The sequence below is a fragment of the Phoxinus phoxinus genome (assembly GCF_949152265.1).
Source record: "Phoxinus phoxinus genome assembly, chromosome: 9".
Taxonomy (NCBI): domain Eukaryota; kingdom Metazoa; phylum Chordata; class Actinopteri; order Cypriniformes; family Leuciscidae; genus Phoxinus; species Phoxinus phoxinus.
In genome coordinates this window covers 8,734,861-8,760,484 of record NC_136884.1, presented here as the reverse complement: position 1 = coordinate 8,760,484, position 25,624 = coordinate 8,734,861, and the positions used below count along the sequence as shown (strand labels likewise).

The following is a 25,624-nucleotide window of genomic DNA, read 5'->3' as shown; positions in this document are numbered from 1 at the left end:
GTAATGATATAAAAGGCAATTATTAAAAGTTTGCATTGGAAATTCACCCTATTTTCTAAAATGCATGTTCATGATCTTATTGAGAATTATTCATTCATGCGTTTCTTTTTTCTTTTTAATTGATCAAAATGTCATAACTCTGATCTTACCATGAAATGGCTTTTTCCTGGTAATGTGAGCTAGATTCTCCAATCATTTAGTCTGCTTAAACTCTGCCTCTGCAACAGTGTTATTTTAGTATTATATATACTATTTATAGTATTTATTACTTTTTTGAATTGAATGATATCATTATAATTTTTATGTAACCTATATGCACCATATGTAACCTAAAATGTTGCACTTAACTGTATTTTCTTTTACAGTTCAGTAAAGGGATTCCAATCATATTTTGTTGAAAACTAAACTGTTTTCACACCAATCAAAAACCATCCCAACTTGACACACACTTGTTCCACGGCAAAAGTGCTAGTGTGAATACACTCTGAAATTCATGAAGCTAAACCAATCCATGTTGCCATAATTTTACAATGAATAAAAGCAGCAGCGTCTCTTCTAACCGACTGATGAACTGACGAAGGAGCGAAGCCTTGGGCTACTGTATGAAAAACACCCACATGCTGTTTTATACGTCTGCGTAGTAGACGTTCATAAAATGCTTTGAAACTTTCAAATGTCGGAGAATTTTGCATCTCGCTGATGGATTATTCTTGCTTTTCACTGCATGAAAACAAATAAATCTGCTCCCACGCTTTCGCCCGTGTTGATTTTCCGAAATAGCGCTATAAGCGTGTTTGAAGCAGATGATCAGATTTAAGATAAAGGTAAACTTCATCCCAAGATGCTTTCAGCTCTGAACCTGTGGTAAATTCAGAGAAATCTGATTCCTGGATGTGCCAATAATCCATTTACTGACCCCTCTTTTGGTCTGGTCATCACTAACATCTGCATCAGTAACATCTGACAGTTGTGAAGAGGCTGACAGTGACACGTCTACACACCAGCTATGGACACTGTGGGCTTACAGTTCTATGCATTTTAAATGAGTCTGTCTGCTCTGGTCTCTGGGGAGATGCAAGCAGTCGGTTGTCGTCATAGTCGGCGAGCAGTGCCAGTCAATAGACCCTTTTTTATGTAAGAACTACCCAGCAGATTGTATTGGAGGATGGAGGGTATAAGCTTGATTAAATCTTAAATTCATTTCAGATCTATTGGCAAATTAAATGCCAGTGTCAAATCGACTTGTTTATTGAAATAAAAACAAACTGCTGCTGCATACGTTCCCTGAAAAAAAGGGAAAAAATGATAAGGGATATATAAGACCATGGTTATTGGTAGAAATAGGAAATGTTTTGGTACTATCAGTCATAGCAGATGATATTGGATGTGTTATTGTGAACTTTTGTCTGCTGTCTGAAATACTTTTCCTGTCATCAATGCTAAACACATTTTATACTGTACATAATGTTTAGAGTCTAAATTCATGTAAGCATCACAGCATTGATTGATCATCAACAAACTATTTATTTTAGTGTTATTTAATGTATTGTTTTTATTTTATTTTGTTTAATATTATTGAAGATTCTTATATATATACAGTGTGTGTGTGTGTGTATATATATATATGTCACCATAATGTTCCTTTTACTTTTTTTCTGGTTTTGAATCCCTGATTTTTCCATTGTGCTCTCTGACTTTTGGACATCTTTGCATGTTTGTTTAGCAGGAATGTGCATTTCTAATTTCAGCTTTATCTCCATGAGTAAAAGCACTCTTTCATGCTTTAATTTCACACAGTAATGTAGCTTTAGTGAAGAGCCTATTCATTAATTTAACAATTTGGTGCATTTGATTGGACACAGAAATGCCCCAGGAGTTGCTGCTAACTGACTGGAGAAGACTTATTTCTCATCCCCTGTGGTCTTCAGAAGGTTCCTCTTCATTTTGACCTCCCCTCATTTCCATGAAATGACTTATTAATGAGGGGGTATTTTTAATACAGGCTGATTCAGAGCTTTTTCTGCCTTTGGTTCAGAAAGAGGCATGAGTGGGATGTTGCTTTCATTTGGAGCTCTCTTGTGTTCACTGACTTGTGTCCATCCCATTGACCACAGTAAAGTCAAACTGACCATGACGGATGATCAAGAATAAATTGCCTATCAGACGCTCGCTCTAATCTCTAGTGAGACTGTCAAAATAGCTCATGGATTCTAATATGAATGTCTCATTTATATAGTCTGTTGCTTCATTCAAAGGTAGCTTTGTATACCATTAAAATACACTTCAATTGTGTGTATATGTGTATATATAATATTAGGATGTCCCGATCAAGTTTTTTGTGCCTCCAGTCAAAATAATTTAATAATTAACAACTTAAACAATGTGTGTGTGTGCACGTGTGTGCCTTAAATTATTATTCAAGACTTCATCTGCATATAATTACCATATTCATATTGCAGTCAAGACACGTTAAAAGATACAATGGTGCATTAATAGTACTAGATAGAAACTTTTTTTTTCCCCACCAGCATTTTCTCAAACAAAAATGTTGCCAGTCAGAGCAATCATTTTTGGTCATATTCATAGCCACCAGAATATTCTGTATGAATATGTAAACCGTGAACGTATCAAAAGAAAGAACACAGCCTCTGATTTTAAACAAAAATAAATTATTCTAGCAATCATTCTTTTCTTTTTTAGGAATACTTGAATAAGTTTAATAATAATAAAAACAACATTTTGAACAAAAGCTGAGAAAATCACGCTTTTAACAAAGACTTAGTCCGGATCGGATTCAGAACGATTATCAAAACATAGATTGAGTAAATCGAGTCCATCGACACCCCCTTGGACAGTCCTGTACCTTCTCGTGGGTTCACTCGCATTAGCTTACTTGTGTATAAGCAACTTCTATCCGCTCAACAAGATGATCAGATCTTCTTCTTTGCTTATTTTTGGTTCCAGGGATGCGTTACTATTTTAGAACAGCGCCCCCATACCGCAAGAAACATGGATTGCCTTAAAACTAGTCAATGGCAGGGTAAGAGTTAATAACTGTAATGACTATCAGCTGTGTAATATGTTAACTTCTGATTTAAGCGCTACATACTACTTAACTCCATGCTAAATGTAATGCATTAATACTTAGGGTTAGCTTAGTTAGTTTGTTCAGATCTCTAACCCCAGCAAGAGTGATAACAAGCCTCAAGGACTACTAGGAATTTCAACACACTGCAGCCCGCTTATGTTCACAAATGATGGGATACAGTATGTTCATAATTATTATCCTTTCCCCACTGTATAAATATCCATCCACACACAACACGGTCTCTTGGGCATCTGCGCTCATCTCCACATATGCGTGATCTGCTGCCCAGTCTTGCTGTGCTTCGCCACTGCAGTGAAAGTAAACAGTGCTCAGTGTGCCGTCCTGCTGTTCTTTAAGGGCTCCATTACGACGGAACTCCCACGGCTTTTGCTCAGTATTCCACGGCTCTAAATCAGAGCACACAATCGGATGGCCACAGCTGGAGCTGCTCACACTGATGCACTCGCCATACATCACAGATGGGAGGTCTCTGTTCTCTGCTCAACATGCGTGTTTGGCAGGGAGTGCAACGTGTTGTGGATAGTGTCTGTGTGTCTTTTGGAGTTTGAGTGTGTGCGTGAAGAGCTGACAGCCTCAGACTCAAAAGATTGTTTTTGAAGGCTATGTGTCTTTGAGAGCGTGATGGCCATTGTAATACAGTAGCTGTGCTTACGTGACCGCTTTCTTTTATGGTGAAGAAAGCCACTTCTCTTTGGTGTCTTTGAATTTGTGTACATGTTGTTCGCATGTGAAAAAAAGAATGTGGCTTTGCTAATAAAACCGTTGTGTGTGGTTTTCAAATGTCTTGTTTTTTGTGTGTTTTTTTCAGATGAGGGGCCCTACACTAAACACTCCAATCCCTCCAGGCCACCAGATGGCGCTCTGGCCATTAGGAGACAGAGTATTCCAGGTACAAAGCACAATGTCTAACTTGTCACTTTTTTTATTTGAAGGTGTGGGATAGTCTGATGCTCAAAAAAGTGACGCGTAACCAAAATTGCTGTGTGCGATTATCGATAGAGAAAATAATAACGTTTTCTGCACCTGCCCTTGCAAATGTTTGCTGCTTATGAAATTTTAACATTTTATTTGCTTTAAAAGTGTTCATCTACCTAGATGTCATAATTTTCTTTTTTTCTTTTTAATTTATGTTTTAGCAATTTTGTGTTTTAGTCATTTTTCTTTTGCTTTATTTTTGATTTAGTAATTTTAATACTTCAGCTTAAACTTATTTTAATTTCAGTTAGTTGCCAAAACAACATTTCTAGTTTTCATTTTGGCTTAAAGGACAAGTTCGGTATTTTACATTTAAAGCCCTGTTTACAGACCGTATCTGATGAAATAGAACGGTTAAGATTAAAATTTGGACACATGCTCCTGTCCCGAGAATTTTAGGTTTATTTAGCTTTTGTGGACCTATTTTGCCGAACGCGTCACACCCAGATTCTTCCGTTGAGAGCTTGAATAATAGACACCAGTTGGTGGCGATAATGCACCTTTGCCAATTGCAAGCAAACCGCTGGCATTTCATTGAATACACAGAAGAAGCAGAAGAAGAAGCGGCGGAGGAATATCGTACCTCACACAGCACATTCAATACAATCAATGGAGTTGGACAAACACTACGATAAAACCTGTTGGAAAGCATCTTTTTCAGCGATTTTTTTTGGGATCATATCAGTGAACACCCCTGACCACTCGGTGAGTTTCACGTCTTTGTAAACGAAAGTTTAATGTGTTTTAGGAAGGAATCTTCCAGTGCACATAGACAACCATTGTGGGGGTGGGGGGGGGGGAAAGCTAAACAAACCTAAAATTCTCGGGACAGGAGCATGTGTCTAAAGTTTAATCTTAACCGTTCTATTTCATCAGATACGATCTGTAAACAGGGCTTTAAGTGTAAAATACCGAACTTGTCCTTTAAGTTAGATTTTTTTTTATCTAATATTTGTATTTTATATTTCAATGAATGAAAAAAAGTTATAGTTTGTTTTAATTAGCAATAACAACACTGGTTGTTACTAAATACCTTTCAGAATTACAGTATTTTTTTTTGTTATTATTTTTAAACAAGATCTGTACATTTAGCAATTAATACCAGTCAAAAGTATGAACGCATTTGACTGAATTGACTTTAGTCATGATTATTGAAGCCTTCATACCCTCTGCTTAAATACTTTAAATGAGTTGTCTAGACATTTTTTAACAGCTTTTTTACAAACATAATATTTTAGTTAAAACATGTAAATGGATGTCTTTGATTGGATACTAAGGCTGAATCTATTCAGAGGTGTGTGATCTGAAGAATCAGATAATCTACTATTGATTTGACATTTTCACAACAAGAATGAGAATGTTCGACTGGCAGTGTACATAATATGCCGATACATCAACTGATCTACGACCAGTTTTACGGTTCCTTGACAAGAGAGAACAAATTGCTTGCAGTACTCACTTGTTCACTTATGACTCGTTACAGAAACCCAGCGCCCCTTTTGTGTTAGTTGAGATTCGTTTTGAAGCCGTGCTCATTTCAATGCTAGAGGTATAAAAAAAAAAAAAAGTCTCTGAGGGTGTTGAAATAAATTCCCTGTATAATCTCTCAGTTCAGAGCTCTAAGCACATCAAACCCATCTTCAGAAGCGGTTAGCGTTTAGCATGACGGCTTTGGGGCCTCGTGCCCACGTTCTGATGTAGCTTCTCGCCGAAGGCACAGGGCTCTTTGGACTGCCGTATTAAACCATCCATCTGAAGACAGATTAGGCTGTGACGCTCCTGCCGAGATCGGTGTGATGGTTTTGCTGGTGAAAGTATCAGAGATGGTGGCACGTCTCATAATGCTCCCTTAGAAAATCAGTTTCTGCCAAGAGTGGGATTAGAAGCTACTGTCACAAAGTACTTCACATATAAGGCTGGAGGGATATTGTACGGGGAAATACACAAAGGTGAAGTTGCATAATTTTTTTTCCGCTCTATTTGCTTCATTGGTCGTTCCTGACTTGCTCAAGTCCTGAGCCTTATGTAACCACAATTACTCGCTATCAAATTTGTAAGAGAAATTGATGATATTCTTTGGTACATTCTTTTTAATGGCCATTCACATTGTCCTTAAATGATTTAGTATGCCAGACGTGCTGAATATGAGCCATTTATTTTAATCATTCAAGCATTACATCACTAAGTGTACGTCTTGTTCTACTGAGAAAGAATGAATGCTAATGAGTTGTTTGTATATAAAATTCCAATTCAATCAAATTAAGTCAATTAAAACATAAAAGACTGTTTGCAAAGTAAAGCTATATGTGGTTCAATAGAGCGGAGTGGCAAATGTTTTTCTTGCTTAGACTCTCCAAAGACCATAAATGCAATGTTAAGTGTAGAAATGCTTTAGAAAGTGTTGGTTTCTAAAAATACATTATATGCCGGAGTGGTGGGAGATGAATTCATGTTGCGACTGATGATGAATTTTGTGCTGCACCCTCAAACCTGAGACTATTCGTGAATTCACTGATTCCTGTTTAGAATTGATTTAAAAATGTGAATTCAGATTTGTAATTTGAATCTAACAAAGTAGAAGTAAAATAGAGTAAATGTATGTGTCTGCTGGAAGTAAAGTTTTTATCCATAATCCCATTTTACACTACCATTCAAAATGTTTTGTTTTTGTTTTAATAAGTCTCTTGTGCTCATCAAAACTCCATTTATTTGATGAAAAATACATTAAAACAATAATATTGTAAATAGTATTAAAATTTTAAATAACTTTTATAAATTTATTCATGTGATGTAAAACTGATTTTTCAGCATCATTACTCCAGTCTTCAGTGTCACATGATCCTTCAGAAATAATATGCTGATTTGCTGCTCAAGAAACATTTATTATCATAAGCAATTTTGAAACAGTTGTGCGAATTCATATTTTTGTAGAAACTAATACAAGTTTCTTTGATTGAAAGGTTCAAAAGAAGAGTATTTATTTAAAAATAATACCTTTACTGACACTTTCATTCAATTTATTGCATCCTTAATCCTGAATAAAAGTATTCATTTCTTTAAAAAAATCTTGACCCCAAACTTTTGAATAGTGTACAGTACATGCAACATATGAATTTGTTAAATAGACAACTTTTTGTGTATGGACATTTGTTTTTGACAGTATTGAAGAGTAAGAGTATTGAGAATCAAGTCTTTCCTCTCGAGTAACTGTGTTGAATTTCCTTGAATTGTAAATTCCTCTCATTAGAATTCAAACGACAGTTCAACATCCTTTCCAGAAATCCAATTCTACATTCCAGTTAATAAACCGAAAGTGAGCCAAAGGTTAAAATCACAATCTTTCCCAAACCTGCTAGTAAAAAACCAGAAGCAGAACGTAAAGATAGCTTGGCTAGAAAAGCATGATGATTTCATTTCAGATTCAACAAGTATCCTCCCTCTCCCCAAGATGATATCTGTGTTTTTATGAGCCTCAAAACACAAAATAAAGCTGAGAATTGCTGAAGTCTATCCACTCTCGCACCGCCACCGATCTCTCAGCACATTTAAATCTCCTTGATTAGTTCACTGCGTTGTTATTAATATGGATGAGGGGATTAGCAAATTGTTACCTGGAATTTTGCAAATGAATCCACCGGGGGTCGTGTTCTCTAACTGCTTATAATCACAATATGTTTTAAGCAACATACAGGGGAGCTGAGGCCTGCGGTGCAGGAGCGTCCCAAAGCTCATTGGGCTGCTGGTGAAGAGATACAAACACATCATTCATGTATAACCTCAATTTCCTGCTTCAACACTAGCTCTCGCTTACCCTGGATACACGTCCCCTGGCATGCACGTCTCTTTTTAAATGCCATGTTAGCATTCATTGGGCAGGCTCGGGATGAGTGAGAGAGAGAGAGAGAGGCTGCTGACAGATGAGCTCGCTGTGGATGGCATTGGGCGCTGGCTTGCGAGCTGAAAATGTTGTTGCATCAAAGTGATTCAGCACTTTCAGAGGCGCGTGTGATGCAGGGTGCAGTCTATTCCTTTCACCTGAGGTCTGTTATCAAGCTGTCCGAGGTGGAAAACTTTAATGGAGGTTGTGGCTCATTTTAAAGGCGGTTTGTGGTGCTTTCTTGTGAGCAGAGTTTCTTAGGGAAGTTTCTTCAACTTTGGGCACTTTTATGTCCCTGGGGTTGTTTATTATTATTATTACATCTAGCAGAAGGTCACATTAAAACTGTCTCGGAAACCTTTTACCATGCAATTATCAGATTGCTACTGTACTTGTAAAATACCAATACACCAATATAATATTAACAAAATCCATTATGACAATAGAAAACTACAATGATGTAAAAGAGAGGATAGAATAAACTGAAAAATGTGTTTAAAGGTTTGGGGGTTTTTTAATGTTCTCGCCAGGGTTCATTTATTTGATCAAAAATTGAGTAAAAACGGCAACATTGTGAAATTTAAAAATTCTATATTTTGAAATGTAATTTATTCCTGTGATCATATGCTGATTTGATGCACAAGACACATTTCTAATTAATGTTGGAAGCAGTTGTGCTGATTAAAAAAAAAAAAAAACCCTGATTGTATTTTTTCTGGATTCTTTAAATAGAAAGTGCAAAAGAAAATCACTTATTTGAAATCTAAATCTTTTGGAACATTATACATTACTTAACTGTCTCTTTTGATCAATTGAATGCGCCCTTGCTGAATGAATGCACCAATTTCACTAAAAAGAATGACTGAGCCCAAACTTAGTGTGAGTATTATATACGCTAAATAAATGCAATATTGTTTACAGTAATTGTGTGTATTTAGCATATTGTAAATGAGCCTTAGCAATACAGTAAGTAGCTTGTAATTTGTGCCAACAAATGTATAAAATGTAATTTCCAAAATTATCATTGGTGGAAATGACGGTTGTGGACATAAAATAAAATGACCAACTCCGTCAAAACATATCAAAATTCATCAGTGAAATATTGTTGTACATTGTTATTAGACTAATTAAATTACCTACTGAGTGTGTAAAGATGATTCAGAGTTTTTAAAGGGATAGTTCACCAAAAGATGAATCATTACTCATTTACTCACCCTCAAGTTGTTCCAAACCTTATGAATTTCTGTCTTCTGCTGAACACAAAAGAAGATATTTTGAAGAATATGGGCCAAAGAGTTGATGGACCTCATTGACTTCCATAGTATATAAAAAAAAAAAGACAATGGAAGTCAATGGGGCCCATCAACTGTTTAGAACAACTTGAGGGTGAGTAAATGATGACAATGTTAATTTGGGGGTAAATTACAGTATCCCGTTAAGTCCACAGGACCAAAAGTGACCATAGACCAAAGAAACACCCTCTTAAAATAGCCTTCCAAAGCAAGGTGTTTCTCTGAGGGTGTAAAACTGCACGTCAGAAGCGGATGAGTAAAGAGATTGCGGGCAGATGTGCAGGCTAGCACTTCATACCTCAGCGCGCCTGTGCGAAATCTTCATGATAAATGCTCTGAAACTTTTTTTCCCTCCCAGAAGACCCTGTTTGCCGCAGGAGCCAACAGATAGTGTTTTTCATTTGCCTGTGTGTGTTTTATCCCCCTGTGGAGAGGACAGCCCAGCATACAAACAAGTAAGAGCAGGTTTACAGGAATTTAGCCCTTTAAATGTTAAAATGACACATAATTAATCCTATTGTTGTAGTTCCTCTCGCTTACGGGAGGGTGAGGTAAAAGAAGTGCATTATTGTGCTGTTTTCCACCATTTTGAGTGTCTCTAAATAGTCTACGTATGGGAATATTGATCTCTCTCTCACATACAGTACAGCTTCAAAATAGCGTCCATAAGAAGAAAAATGTAAGAACCAGTGTCAATCTACTGCACTGAATAGAGTTTGATAACGCACACAAAAAGGGAGTTGCATGTCTCGATGTAATAGTCTGCATGATTGAACATCATCAAATAGAGCCATTGTTCAAACACCAGACCGTTTATTCTCAGATTGAATGCATCATATTCAATTATCAATTTGATTAGTTGCAGTTGATCATTTTTTTCCCTTTGAAGAGTCGGTTTAGAAATTGTGTAATGAGTCCGCTCTCGAATTGAATATTTATTTTTGTCCTTGTTGTAATTGAAGCAATTGTTTCTTAATATGTTTGTTTTTATGTCCCATGGATGTTTACTAGCATCAACCATTAGTCATGGCTGGTTCCATATTGAATTATGGCCCAATTTGTCATTTTGACTGCTAAAGTTTCAATGGTGGAACGCCAATTCAGTGCTGAGCCCACCTGCTGGTACGCCTACAGCCTTCATAGAGAGTTAAACCGTGAACTGACAGTGGGCATTTAACCAAATGTTTTCATTGCACCTCGGAGCAATGTTACAAACAAAATAAATCTCCATTCTGCACCTTGCTGCTGTCCCTGTCTGAGCTTCCCATAGAGAATGCAGCTTTTCTCTAAATACGGTGTGTGTTTCTCAAATGTTGGGTCTTTACTGATGGGATGAACAATGCTAAATGCGAATAATCAAACGCATATAAACATAGACAGGGCCTTTCAGTTTTTGAAAGGAAGGAGAAAACGTATATTTTTTAGTTGACATCAAAAGTTGCGCGTCTAGTCAAGCTTTACAATATTTGATATTTGTTAAAACATTCTATACTACTTTGCCTTAGTATGTATTATTTTATTTTTACTCTATTTTTACGTGGCCCTAATACCTGTGAACTTACATGGTAACTACATGTGTACATAGTATGTAACTACAGTGTAAGTACACATTGGTACATAGTATCTACAACTGTAACATTTGTGTAACTACACGTATGTAACAACCCTCAGAATGGTATGTGTAAGTACAAATGTGAGGACATTGGTAACAACATTTTTTCACTTCAGTAAGTACACATGTGTAACAGTAATTATGTAACTACATTTTGTAACAACAATATGCAGCCTATTTGTTGTTCCACTTCCACGTGCAGTCTTAGATACTGCAGTTACCAGTTGGAATACATGTATTTATGACTGGCAGGACTAATGTTGAATTACAACTAAAGTTTCACCTTGTGATACCAGTGTTACATGGTAACTCCTCAGGAACTGTCCACTTAATATAAAGTGTAATTGTTAAGGTAATTGTTGTGTACATCAGTGTCGTTACATGATAATTCCATAGGAACTGTCCACTTGTTGGAAATTAAATACATTTATACCCAAACTGGTAACTGCAGTATCTAAGACTGCACGTGGAAGTGGAACAACAAATAGGCTACATATTGTTGTTACAGAATGTAGTTACATAATTCCTATTACACATGTGTACTTACTAATGTGGAAAAAGTTTTGTTACCAATGTCCTGTTACACATTTGTACTTACACATACCATTACGTGGGTTGTTACATACGTGTAGTTACACTAATAATACAGTTGTAGATACTATGTACCAATGTGTACTTACAGTTTAGTTACATACTATGTACACATGTAGTTACCATGTAAGTTCACAGGTATTAGGGCCACTTAATATAAAGTGGGACCAAAATTTTATTATTATTTTATTTTAAATTTTAAGGACTTTTATAGTTGTTTTAGTTTGTTTACTTTTGAATGAACGTAACTTTAGCCTCATGAAGAAAAACCCACAGAGATTTTTTTTGTTTGGATTTTCTGTGCATGATCTATCAAGTTTGCTATCTAGATCAGTCTGCGATTGCAGATTAACGTTTTCCTGTCACGGCTTGAAAAAGTGATGACTTTTTTAACCTGCGTGCGCCTCAGCTGGCAGAGTAGATGTTTATATCTGGCTCTCTCCATCATACACTCCATCTGTACTTTTATCTCCTGCTTTGTATCATTCTCGCACATGCTGTCTCAAGCTCTATCTTTCTGTCTCCCTCCCTCAATACCTGCCTGATGGGCACAGCATTCGATCCCGCCACAGAAATCTGTCGGCTTTGAGAAAGCTGATGGCCAATCTCATCACCGTGGCAACATGGCAAGGCAACACTAGCTCTGTCTGCCTCATTCAAAGAGAAAAGGTGGGAAAGAGGACATGGAATGAAATGAGAGACCACGAGTAATGGGATCAACTTATCAACTTCCACACCTGTCCCAGTGTAGCCCTCAAAGCACAGCTCATTAGATCCCAGCGGCCCTTTTCCTCGCTCAGGGCCGAGATATTAAGCTGAACCCTCGGTGAACTGAGAGAACCACGCTTTCCCCAGACAGCTTAAGACTGAGCTTGTAATATGACCATGGCATACTGTGACACAAATTGTTTGGATACTGAATGACCCCCAGTGGGCCCCCCAGTGCAGCTGCACGACAGGGCTCACAACATGCAGGATGCTGCCGAGTTTGGCTTGGATTGCGATTACGTTTTAAAAGAAACCGTTCAATAAGACATTTCACAATCAGAGCTGAGAAATTAAAATCATACCTGTTGTAATTTTTTATTAGATTATACGTATCTGTGTATATATAAATATACACACACATACAGTGTATATATATTACCATTTATTAATATTTTAACACAATTTATTGGTTATCAGCCATAAGAAAATGCTGGCCGATATTGGTATATCTCTATTAGTACTTGCCTATTGTTTAAATATTAGCTATATTTGTTTTCTCTGTTCAGTTTTCTTTTTCATGTTAATTTTCATGTCAGAACAACTAATTTAAGAGAATGTTATTATTTAAAGTTGCACGTGTTCACAAACTCGGATAAAATATGTTTCTTGTCTCGGAAGACATGTTATGTCAACCAAATAAATTTTTTTCCCTCCTGTCTTCCACATGTAAAGGGAGTTAATTCAATGCTGTCACAAACCACAGAAAGACCCATAATTTTTTCCTCATCCGACTGAGAGGAGAGAAATGACAGCAACATTTATAATTCGGCCCACTGTAATTTTTCGCTGTCAGGCGAATCCCCAGAAGTGCAAAGTTCTTTTTAATCAAATTATTTGATGAAAGCTGAAGGCAAATTGAGCAGTTCTTTTACAATTAATTATCAAAAGACAGGCACACAACACGAGGCTTGTTATAGATTGAACTCCCGTTTGAATATTGATTCAAATATGCATTTTTTTTTTTTTTCACGGCAAGATGTTTCGCCTCTATCACTCCCAAACACACACAATCACAGACACTAAATTATTCAGCAGTTCCTTTTGGCACATTTTAAGTTTGATTTCTGTTTTAATTACTTTGCTGTCTTTGATATATCAGCATGTTTGCACTGCAAGCTCTCTGCTCGGCTCCATAGGCTTGACTAGGTTCAGGTTCAGGCCAAATATTGAGATCCATGCTAACCTTCCTCTGTTCTGGGTCACGTTTCGACATAGCTCCCTTCCCATGTCCATATGGCAGCGGTATCGATCGGAGGCAGAGTGCAATGTCAAATCTGTTTCTTCCTCTACTGAGGTTTTTGCGCCGGTGATTTGCATGCAAATGGCATCTGCGCAGTTATGGACTTTAAGGATAAACAAAATGATGGATTCGTAATTGATATACAGATCTCATGATTTCATTATCAATGCAGAAAATGTTCACCATGAGGTTTTTGAAGACCAACCTAACAGGTTGAAAGTGCATGCTCTAATGGTCATACTCAAGACCGATAACTAGAAATATGAATTTTGAGTAGCAGATCAAGTTCTGTTTGTACTTATTTTAAAATTAAATAAAAAACACAGAGCAAATAGGACGTGAACAATGCGCTGACAGACAAGACAGAGCAGGATACTTTCGATATGAAATAGTCTCAGCCTTCAAATTAAGTATTATTATTAAATTCAAACAATAAATACCGTTTTCCCCCCTCACCCCCAATTCTCACTCCAAGCTGAACTTAAAAGTTGTCAGTCCTGTCTTGTTGTACCCTGTGTCCCGTTATTGCCGTCCTCCTGCGGTGAAATGCTCAGCAGCTCTGTTCTGTCAGTCGCCTCAGGGGGGTTTGGAGCGTCGTCTCCCCTTACTCTCTGTCCTGCGCTACCAGGAAAGGAAAGACATAGCGAGAGAGGAAAGGAAAGTGAGGGAACGCATATAAATCCGTCTTTTCCTTCCTCCAGTGAAGAGAGAGGGATTACAGATGCCTTGTTTTGATTTCTTCTCCAGCTTAGACAGCTGATGGAGTTGTGATGGTAAGATGTGTGTGTGAGAGAGAAAGGCCTGCTTGCACAGATATGCAATATTCTTAATGCGACTTTGACAATCCCACAGAGGGATTGAATGACAGCCAGTCGATAGGGGAGCAACACGTCTGGCTGACCAGCAATATCAGTGCAAGTCGGCGAGAGAGACAGCAAATAGAAGACAAAATGATACAAGGGAGACAGAAGACAAAAATTGGATTGAAAAAGGGGGTGGGGGGTTGCATAGATAAAACATTTTTTTTTAGATAAAGCATTATACCTATGTCCTAACCTTAAACCCTATATATACAAAAATAAAAAATATAAAAAAATACATATTTTATTTACTTATTCATGCATATGTATGTATGTATATATATTCAGATTTTTCTTGATATACATTTATTTTGTATATATCGGTTTTGTTTATATTTACTAATATAATATAAACTTGTATTAATTTATTCATGCATTTATTCATTTTAAAATGAATTTGTCATCTTTTTTTATTATTATATATTTTTTTATTGTTTATTACAATTTTCATTTTTCAAAGGGAGTATGTTCCCAGAGGACATTAAAGCGAGGTTTTGACAGTTTTAGCTCACCTCTGGTGACTGTTGTGTTCTCCAACTATAGCCAAGTGCTGAGACACACACACATACGGTACACACACTGAGAACTCTGGAGTGTATAACTAATTACCAGCTGAGGTAGAATAAGAGCGAGAGAGAGAGCCAAGCCAGGACGCCTGATCACAGTCATTTAGATGAGAGAGGGGTATGGCAGCGGCTGTAACCCTCTCATCTCCGGTCTCTGCTCTCCCACCTCCCCCAATAACCCTCCTTCTCATCCCTCTTTTTGCTCCACAGATGAGTTTAAGGGCACGAGCACCGTGGAGCTGATCAAGAAGGAAGGCACCACTCTGGGCCTGACAGTATCCGGAGGCATCGACAAAGACGGCAAGCCCAGAGTCTCCAACCTGCGCCAGGGCGGCATCGCTGCCAGGTCAGTATTAGCGAACCATTCGTGGATTCATTTTACAAAACACTCCAGCACTTTCAAAACATTGCTGTGTTTTTAAGATGTCCAACATATCTGACTCGGAAGTTGGGAAACATCTTTGGAAACAGTCGTTGGTGCTTGCTAAGACTGTTATTGGTGATAAGGTTAGGACTTGAATAAACCCATAACCATAAAGTATTTGGTGCCTAACTCCAGCTTTGAACATGAATGACACCTAGAAACTTGCGATTACGCTTACAATTTTCAGGAAAAAAAATATTAATTAGACTTGCATTGAAAGAGGAACTCAAGCCATCTAGAGACCAGAATATCATACATTTTGAGTGGACTTCTCTAAGCAACCACCCAAAACACACTAGCAACCACATAGCACTATGGTTAAAACATTACGAGCATCCCCTAGCATCTGCATACTGTAGGCTACTGTAGCAATCACACACATTAGCATCACATCAGCATTATTGTGACTAGTTTTGTGCAGCTAGCATTCACATAATTCTTTAGAAAATGTAAGAAATGACTTTCAATTCAGTTTTGTAGATGCTAAATGTGAGGAAATTTACCTTCAAGGCTTTGTGTTCTCAGGTTATTGTTGTCTTTTGGTCTTTATGTTAATGATTTTTTGCTAAGACAGCAACTATAGACGGGCCCTGAGAGATCAATGTGTTCATAGTCTGTTGTGCTGGAGCATTGTCTACTCTAGGAAGTGTGTGCGCACATTGTTTTATCTGTACACACTGTGCGTATGTGTGTCTGTATGAATAAGGTAGACAGAATCTTTTAATCAATACTGCATAAGCCAGAACTCTTCTCTCATTTCCATATTGGCACTCAGGGATGGCAGACGGCCTACTGTTTGCTAGCGTGTCAGACCTCCCCATACACACACACACACACACACACACACACACACACACACACACACACACACACACACACACACACGCACACAATCCTCAAAGAATAGATCCATATTCAGATCCCAGAACAAACACTGCACATGCCGTATAGTAAAACGCACGTTTTAAACCCTCTTCTTCACAGTCACAGATACTTTTTTTCTGCAAATCAATTGTTCGGCTTTAAATGTTTCCCTGCACATCAAGTCTTGTATCTTATTACCACAGAGACATTTGCCCTGATAATTTTACTCGAGCTGAAATAAACTGCCTAACATCACACTCGCTCTTCCAGAATCTGTTGACAATCAGACCGCCTTGTAAAACGCAAGAGCTTTCAACTCCGTGTTCTGTGTGTCAGTGAAAGATCGAGACGGAGACTGGAGCAGCCTGTCTTGATCTCACTAGATGCTTCCTTAGAACAGAGTGTTCCCTTCATGTGCTTAAATCGGCTATATCACAGCGTCTCAGAGCTCCACCTGACTCCTTCACCTTATTTTCTGCCTCTCTTTGTTTCTTCTCTTTCTTTGTTTGCTCTTCCTGTTCTTTCTTCCTCCTTTCGTTTATGCAGTTTCCTCTGACGTTTTCTTCAGCAAATCTACTTCTTGGTCTGTTTCTTTGCAGGAGTGACCAGTTGAACGTAGGGGACTACATCAAATCTGTAAACGGAATCAACTTGACAAAGTTCCGTCATGATGAGATCATCAGTCTGTTGAAGAATGTGGGTGAAAGGGTTGTCCTGGAGGTCGAGTACGAGCTACCGCCTGTCTGTGAGTGAGATTATAAAAACAACGCTATTACTTAATATAGCACAGCTGGAATACATATCATTCTGACTGGTTTGTCGCCGCATTCTCCAGTATATAATTTTTCATAATAAAACTTAAAAACTGTGTAACTTAATATTGTTCCAGGCAACAGATTTCCTATACACGTGATCTTTTCATATATATTTCAGAAGTGATTAATATTAATGCCTCATATAATATAATCAGGGCTATACAGTAACACCTGCCGAGCCGCCAAATGCGGGTGTATTTCAGCAGTGGCTTCTAACCCAGTCACTCTTACTAGCCACTTTTGCGGGTTTAATTTTATATATACATTTTTCAATTGTAGTCTTTTAAAGAGGCATCTGAAATAATAAACTGAGTGCAATGTAGTGTTGTCAAAATCTCGATTTTTCAATACATATCAATATCGAAATATCTGAAACGCTTCCAATACTCATTTCCCGCAGAATAGATACACGACACGCTGCAATTTCTCGCTCTTTCACCTCTCCGACAGATTGACACACAAACCCGCCTCCCCTTACACTCGTTTCATTTGCTCCAGATGAATTTGCTCCGGTTGGTGTGTTACAAGGCTTGAATTTCGCTGTGGGATTGCGCGTATTGCACACATCATTCCCGCAGATTATGTGCTCACACCCAAAGTGCGCGCACATAAAGCCGCCTCTCAGGACTAAATTGAGTCCTTTTTCACTGCTTATTGCGCTTAAACAGTCAAATACACACAAATGAATGTCCAAATTCAGGTATTCTCGTAAATGCAGTCAGTTATGTTTTTAACGTAAACAGTTGAGAAAGAAAACGCATGTGTAACTGTATAATGGATCCATGCGTCAGGTGCAATATTCATGCTGCCAAATTATGATGAGATAATACTAAAATGATGTAAATGGCAGTTTTTCCCCATTGTATTGATGTGGCTGGTGAGCAAAAAAGTGAATGTCAAGCCCTGAATATAATATAATATAATATAATCTGAAAATGCTAAATAGTGACTGATTATTTTTGCTTAAGTGATGAGTGATTAACCACCTTCAATCTACCATTGATTCGTTAAAATTAGTTTTATAACTGCAATCTTTGACTGAGTTACGTCTGTCTCAGTGACTTGAAATGTATTTTAGTTTGTTCATTATATATGGTCTGGTCTAGCATTTAAGTCTTGGAAGAACTTTGAACTGTTCATTTTCTTCCTCAGCTGTACAGGGCTCAGGGGTCATGTTCAAAAATGTGGAGGTGACGTTGCACAAAGAAGGCAATACTTTCGGTTTCGTCATCAGAGGTGAGTGCCTCTGTAGACTTCCTCACATCCGAGATCAAAATGTCTTTGAGTCCACCTCATCAACACACTTTCATTCACATGTACATCAAACAAAAAGACACTATTTTCCTCTAAAGATTTGTTTCGCTGCCCTTGGGCCCGCTGAAAGAAGACGAAGCAGCTTTCAGTCGCACTTCTAATGCTCACTTTCCAAAATATTTACCAAGCAGACTTCATTAAAAGAAAGAGACCATTTTTTAGATCCATCTAGAGTATGAAGTCTTTTGAAGAGAGACCAAAAAAAAAAAAAAAAATGTTTCCTGTCAAGGTCTTGGTTAGCTTTACTCCTTTTCTCAAATCTGTCTTATAGAGGCATATTGAGGACTTCCTTTTCATCTTCAAGACTCCATTTGTGAATTCAATGGTATGCAATTTTATAGCGAGCAGCGCGGCTTTATAAATGTATAATCTGGTGCTTTTGTAGAAAAATATATGGACATTTCAGTGAGGTGAGCAAATGGCCTTTGATGTGCACCACTAAGCCAGTATTTGAGCTGTTATTTAAGTTGATCAAATGTGAGTATACATCTCCACAAGTGTAAATGTACAGTGTTTTACTCTATGGCTACATTTGTTTAATGTGTCAAAACAAGTTTTTTTTTTTTCCATGGTGTAGGAGGTGCCCATGAAGACAGGAACAAATCTCGCCCGGTTACCATTACAACCATAAGACCCGGTGGTCCGGCTGACAGGTGAGTTGGTATTGGATTCATCAGCACCAACATTAGCTATGTTTATATCCACCTTTTTTATGCGCATTTCGGAATATTGCATACAAAATGCTGGATGGAAATGGCAATATGTCATCAGAATGATTTGGTTTAATTCTCACCCTGAAGTGTCTTATACAATTGTTCCTAACATCCCAACATGACAGTGTTTATTGCGTTTTGTCTTGATGATTCTTGGAAAAAAGAGCCACATATTTTTCACCAATTTCCAAGGAAGTGACTATTTTGTTCTCTTGACAACATGGAATGGGAATGCTGCTTTATTTACAAATGTTTTATGCGATATTCCAATTTTTGCGAATAAGTTAATTCGCAATTTTGGATCGAAGCATAGCTAATAAAGCTTTTTTTGACCTAGGCAGCATCCTAACTGAAATAGACTGAAAAGTAAATGATTAGAACTATCTAAGGCTTGGATACTCTAAAATACAATAAGCATAAAAATACACACACATAATTAAGTTAAGTGATCAAATTTGAATGGCATAGTCCTTCTTTAAAACATACTTAAACCTGTGGTACTGTAGGTTGGTTTGCTAGTCTCAGATGGTTTAAGCTAGTCTAAGCTGGTTTTATCTGCGGTAAACTGATCTCCAATCTGGTTTAGTTGGGCAGCCCAGCTTGACCAACTGAAAAGTCCTCTAAAGTCGAATAAATATAATATTTTGATCAGCTTAGTCTGGTTTAAGATGTTTTTTTTCAGGGTGAACTATAAATAAGTAAATTATAGTAATAATCTTTATATTTAAATCTTAAAATCTATTAATTTAGCCTTCCTTCCATCTTCTCCCCACATAATGGATTTCCTTCCTTAAGGATAAAAGCCATAAAGGTTTATAATTTGTCCCCTCAAAAAAAAGGTATCTAATTATGGGTTAGCATAATTAATTTTCTTACAGCTTTCAGAATGCAATTGTGATTTCTCTGTAGGCAATTCTCTGGAACTGATTTAAAAATGTAATATAATAGCATGCATGAGGTTGTTGGTTAGCGATAAATGTGTATATAGTGATTTTTAAAAAAATTTAAAAAATTGTATTTCTTTTCCTGTTACATTAAACTATGAAATGTAGCTCATGTACATGTGTGTGTGTTTTCTCTCTGTGTTCCTTGTTATTGGTTTGACTTGTATCTTTACAGGTTCAGCATAGCTGGACTGTAGTCATTGCTTTGAAATGGCAAGAAATTGCTTGATGAAAATAGTGTTTCCCAGTTGGCGTTCCTTCCGGAACCGGAATAGATTGCCCCGCAACTTCAGCGCTCGCTTGAGAATTGTAAATGGACTGGCGTGATATTTCATTCGCTCTGGCATATGAACTGCTCTGTTATTACCGTCATTACACGGCCAGCCCGTCTCTCTCTTTCCCCTCAACCCTTATCAATATTCATTTTGCACACTGGTAATTTCATTTCTTACCGTCAGAGTATTCCCATTTCTTTTGTTCAGTGGTACGGCTCCTGTTTTTCTGGGTAAATATTGTGTTCTGTTCCTCTGCAATTTGGTATTGACTTGCCTCTGACATCTTGCAGTCGCGGAGAACGGCCCCCTTGGAAAATAAAAACAGCAAATTTCATTTTGTATGAGTCATAAATCAGGCCTCTTACCAAAACTCGTCTCTTGTGGTGCTCCCTGGTATTATAGGTTAAAATGTGCTTTGAAACTGTCCTCACATAAAGCTCAATAGCCTAACCTAGCCAGACTTAAACATAAAGAGATTGTACACATCAACTAATCACAGTTTACAGAAAAAATAATTGAGGAGTGTTACATTTCCAAGACTATTTCCCAATTACACCAGCCTACCATTCAAAAGTTTGGGTTTGTAAGATTTGTAATGTTTTTTAAAGTTTTTTTAGTCTTAAGCTCACCAAGGCTGCATTTATTTGATTAAAAGTACAGTAAAAATAGTAAAATTGTTAAAATAATTTAAAAATGTAATTTATTCCTGTGATGGCATGGCAAAGCCACATTGTCATTTGATCATAAAAATCATTGTAATATGCTGATTTGGTGCTTGAGAAGCATTTATGATTATATGTTGAAACCAGTTATGCTGCTTAATATCTTTGTGGAAACTGTGGTGCATTCTTTTTTAGGATACTTTGAATAGAAAGTTCCAAACCGCATTTATTTGAAATGGAAGTCTTTTGTATTATCTTTACTGTCACTTTTGATAATTCAACCTTGTTGAATAGAAGTATTCATTTCTTATTCAATTTCATTGACCCCATACTTTTGAATAGTAGTGTAATTCAGAAATCCATTAACATTCTGCTCATGGATATCTAATTTACTTGCCATTAAGCTATCTTAAATAAAACTGACTTAAGATTTGATACCGCTGACCTGGAAAACTTCAGCAAATCGAGTTATTAATTCTTCCTTAGATGCTATCATTGTAGCAGCTGTATCTTGTAAACACATCTTTGTTTCCAGGCGCACTGATTAAAAAGCATAGAAGTCAGCCAATCAGATTGGCTCCAGATGTATCAGCCTGAACTTGCCAGTTTTGTGTGCATGTGCATCAGATGGTCCAAGAACACAAAGTACCAGACGCAACAATATAATTGATAATTACATGTTCCCCTTGTTCTAAAGTGCTTCCCATGGTCTTCCCATCTTTTGAGGTTCAGAGTGGTACCTGGTCTTAGTTTAGGAATTACTGTGGTTTTTGGAAAGGTCTCTGGTGTGTTGAACACAGACGTGACCTGCCTGCCTGCCATAACAGATTGAATGTAGTCTGTAACCTTTCCGGCATTTAAAAGGCTTATTGTTATGAGCAAACAAGCGGAAGACACACAATACAAGTGCTATTGTGTCTCTGGGTGCCTCTCTTGTATACAACACATTTCTTCTGTAATTCAGAAAGGCCATTTCAGTCTTTTATTGTATTTTTGTTTTCTCTCTCAGGGAAGGAACCATCAAGCCCGGTGACAGGCTGCTCAGTATTGACGGAATTCGTCTGCATGGAGCGTCTCACGCGGAGGCCATGAGCATCCTCAAACAGTGTGGCCAGGAAGCCACACTTCTAATAGAGTACGATGTGTCAGTCATGGGTAAGGACACTCCCACTTCATCTAATCCCGCCCCCCAGATAATTCACATTTATTTTTTTAATTAAATGGGGAAATAAAAATGGAATTTATCATAGAGACAGAAATATGTAGTTCATAATATTTAATATAGACTAAATTACATTACAATCGATGCTGTCAAATCGATTATTAATTGCAATTAATCGCATCTAACAAAAAACGTTGTGTGTATATACACACGTATATATTTACAAAGTTTTATGTTAGATGCGATTAATTGTGATTAGTCGATGTGACAGCACTAATAACAATACATTTTATATTTTTTTTTTATATTTCGGTATTAATACATTTACATATCGAGAGAAGTGAAATAGCCGAAAAGAGATAAGGAAAAGAAAAAGAAAAAATACAATCTTAACTTTGTTATATGTGTTGTTACTTCTATAAAAGTGAATTTACTTAAAGCTGCAGTCCGGCACTTTTTTGGGTTTAAAAATATCAAAAAAGACATTTTTGAAAAAAAACTTAACCAGCCAGTGTTCAAAACGATCTGCTTGCCTTGCCTCGATTCAAAACGGTAAGCTTGTAATAATGATTTTAATTCCAGTGGTACTGGTGGATTTCCGCGGGAATTTCGAGCATGTCTTTGCGTCATTACGTCACTTCTGTACACATAGAGAAGGAGTCCCCGGCTAGCGTGTGTGGATGATGGAGGTGGAGGTTTAGCTTAGCACTTGGTATGGCGGATCCCGAAAGTTTAAAGCGACAATCACCAGTGACAACTGGAGATTCACCAGTTGTAAAATCCAAAGACTTCGGACTTCAGAGTGGCTACAGAAAAAATATATGTTTTACGTTTTGACGTGATATAAGCAATCGTTAGATTTAATCAGCATGATATAGCTACTGCAATGCTTCCCCCACCCCCCGAATTTGGTCAGAACAAAAGTGAATGTTACTTGTTCAGATGACATTTTCCGATGAAAATTCTAATGTTGACACTTTCAAAAAGTATACTCTGAGATTGCTTGATGACAGTAACGTTACAGTATCCACAGCGACGCGGCAGCCTCAATACATTGTGTTCATCCGCGCTGTTTCATGCCGATTTACTACCCACGCACAGTTAATAATTCCGCGAATAACTGCAATTGCAGATTTCTAACAGAGATGGCGACAAAGAGGAAAAACGACGGACTGCAGCTTTAAAATATTATTAATTATTTTGTTAATTATTTAGTTTTTATTTACTCACCTATATTACTGTGACTATAGTTTTATTGATTTATTGTATTTTTTATTTATTTTATTTTTTAGTAGTAAAACGTAGTTTTCGTTTAGTTACTTTTTTATACTTTTATTTCATCTTTTTTTCTGCAAGTTCTTTGAATAGTGTTCATGGCAGTGACTTTGTCTAGAAGGGACGTGTCATGTGCATTTTGTGGTTTGTTGAAGACCAGACCAGTTGTGCTGTTGTGTTCTGGATCATTGTTGAGGCTTAATCGTTCTAGCTGGAAAACCATTACAGTATTTGTAAACGCCTATCGACTGAAAACAGCAATTACAGAATGCAACATTTTAGCAATTTTATAGAAGTTGTTTCATGTTTCAACTCTCGAATGTCAATGTGTTTTTGTTGCATTTGTAAATGTCAAGGAAAACATGCTGTGGATAATGACAGAGTGCCAAAGAGGTGAATAAGGTTCAAAAAGACAAGAAAGAGGGTGACAGCGAGTGAGCTGAACTGAAATGAAAAGGAAAGTCTCTTAAGATTTGAAGTGGCCCGTGGCTGCAACTCATCTTTCCGATGTCTTTATTGGGCGCTGACCCGGAAGTGATAGATTCTCTTTCTGCTGTGCCCAGAGGAAGTCTAGTGAAAAGGCACATCCTTCACTGCACTGATATGCCCCTCAGAACAGTGCTGTTCCAACAGCATTAAACGCTAACTACCTTACAGTGGCTTTTCGACTGTGTTTTTGGTCACTACACTTTCCTTCTCAGTTTAAGTTTTGCTGTGTAACCTTTAGATCGTTCTGTCCTGGCATTTTGCCCAAAATAAAACTTTCTCCACACCTAAAGCAATTTACACCATCTTTCTCCCTCTGTCCTCACACTCTCTTTCTGTCTTATCAACTCTCCTGCTCATTATGTTCGTTGGTGCGAAAGACAATGCTAGTCTGACACATTTCTTTTAAACAGTTTATTTCAATTAACTGTTTATATTATGCAGTATTTGTACGCCATTGTGTACTAATGGATTATTGTGGTATTGTTCTTAGTATTTGCTTGATCATTATGAGTTAAGTTCAACAAGTGTGTGTTTGTTACCAAACTCATAACGGATCAGACATGTCGGAAAGAGAAGGCTCTAGGTTTAGTCAGTCAGTTGTTGATTTGCAAACCGCTCAGAACAATTCAGTCCAATTCAGTAAATCGTTCAGATTGTTTTTGTGAACGGTTTCAGATGATTCATTGGAAATGTCCAAGTCAAAAGAACGATTCATTCATGAATCAAGCAATACCTACTGTAAATTGTCAGTTTAAGGGTGTTAAGGCCCGCTCACATTCACAAAATTTCAGAGGTTAACTGTCTATTGAAAATAGTTTAGCAATTGATCAATCCGCGTGAGTGACCAACTTGAACCGGTTACGAAATCTGCGTGGGAAAATATTACGCCCTCACTTGAAATTCGTGATCGCAAGGATTACTATTATGAAATGACAGCATTTCGCCCACAAAAACAGCATAACTGCAAGTTTTCTGTAATATGCACAACGAGTGTCTATAATCTATGATTATGAGTATACATCACATAAAATAATCATGTATGCACAGTTACAGTTGGAAAGAGGCCAACTTAATTTATGAATTCCTGACAGGCGTTGGTTCCTGTGACTTACAGCGATTGGCTGCCGGATAGCTCTTTTTTTTCGTATCTCATTTGCATAATATTGAGCATTATCTCATCTGTTCGACACTCTCACCACTTGCTCGGCTTCACTGTCAACCCCACAATCTCCGGTAGAGAAGGAATTGAAAATGGGTGCTTAGCTCCGCACCAGTGGACACATATAGTAACAAGGTTTGATTAAAAGTAACCGCCAGAGACCAAGCATGCATTGTACATTCATCACTGTTTACAACTGCTCTTCCTCCCATCGCCTCGTGCTCCTCCAGCACTTCACGACAACACAAACGCTCCTTAGCGAGCTCCTCGATCAAGCCCTCATCAGCGTGATGCGCATAACGGTGGCACGTTAATCACCATCCCTCTGTCACCCGGATGGCACCCATGTGATTGAACAATTTCCCCACCCCTGGCTTTATTAATGGATAGTCAGTTCAACCCTGTTTAGCGGATGTCAGGTGGGTCTGTGAGGCTTGGCAGGAAGGTGAAGGTGGGATTCAGGGGCTGGAAAAAGGGGTTTAATCATCATCAGCTGTCATGGTGGCTCAAGGAGATCACTTGGATCTCATTTAGCATGTTTAGTTATCTCACACTTCCACTAGGGATGTGCAATTTGGTCATTTTGTCTCCTCGAATAGTCAGCAGCCAATTTTCAAGCCAATTTTCAGTTCAGCTCT

At 37.6% G+C, this 25,624-nt stretch overlaps 1 protein-coding gene across 21 annotated transcripts in view; it reads left to right on the top strand.

The window, feature by feature from the left end:
- grip1 (glutamate receptor interacting protein 1) overlaps window positions 1-25,624 on the top strand; it is a 215,738-nt gene that overhangs the window by 139,893 nt on the left and 50,221 nt on the right. For all 21 annotated transcript variants that reach the window (XM_079622029.1, XM_079622033.1, XM_079622031.1 and 18 more), the window contains exons 2-7: window positions 3,918-3,998; window positions 15,101-15,236; window positions 16,778-16,923; window positions 18,146-18,229; window positions 18,885-18,960; window positions 21,911-22,056. In XM_079622029.1, coding sequence (XP_079478155.1) covers window positions 3,918-3,998; window positions 15,101-15,236; window positions 16,778-16,923; window positions 18,146-18,229; window positions 18,885-18,960; window positions 21,911-22,056 — 669 coding nt within the window. The remainder of the gene's footprint in view (window positions 1-3,917; window positions 3,999-15,100; window positions 15,237-16,777; window positions 16,924-18,145; window positions 18,230-18,884; window positions 18,961-21,910; window positions 22,057-25,624) is intronic.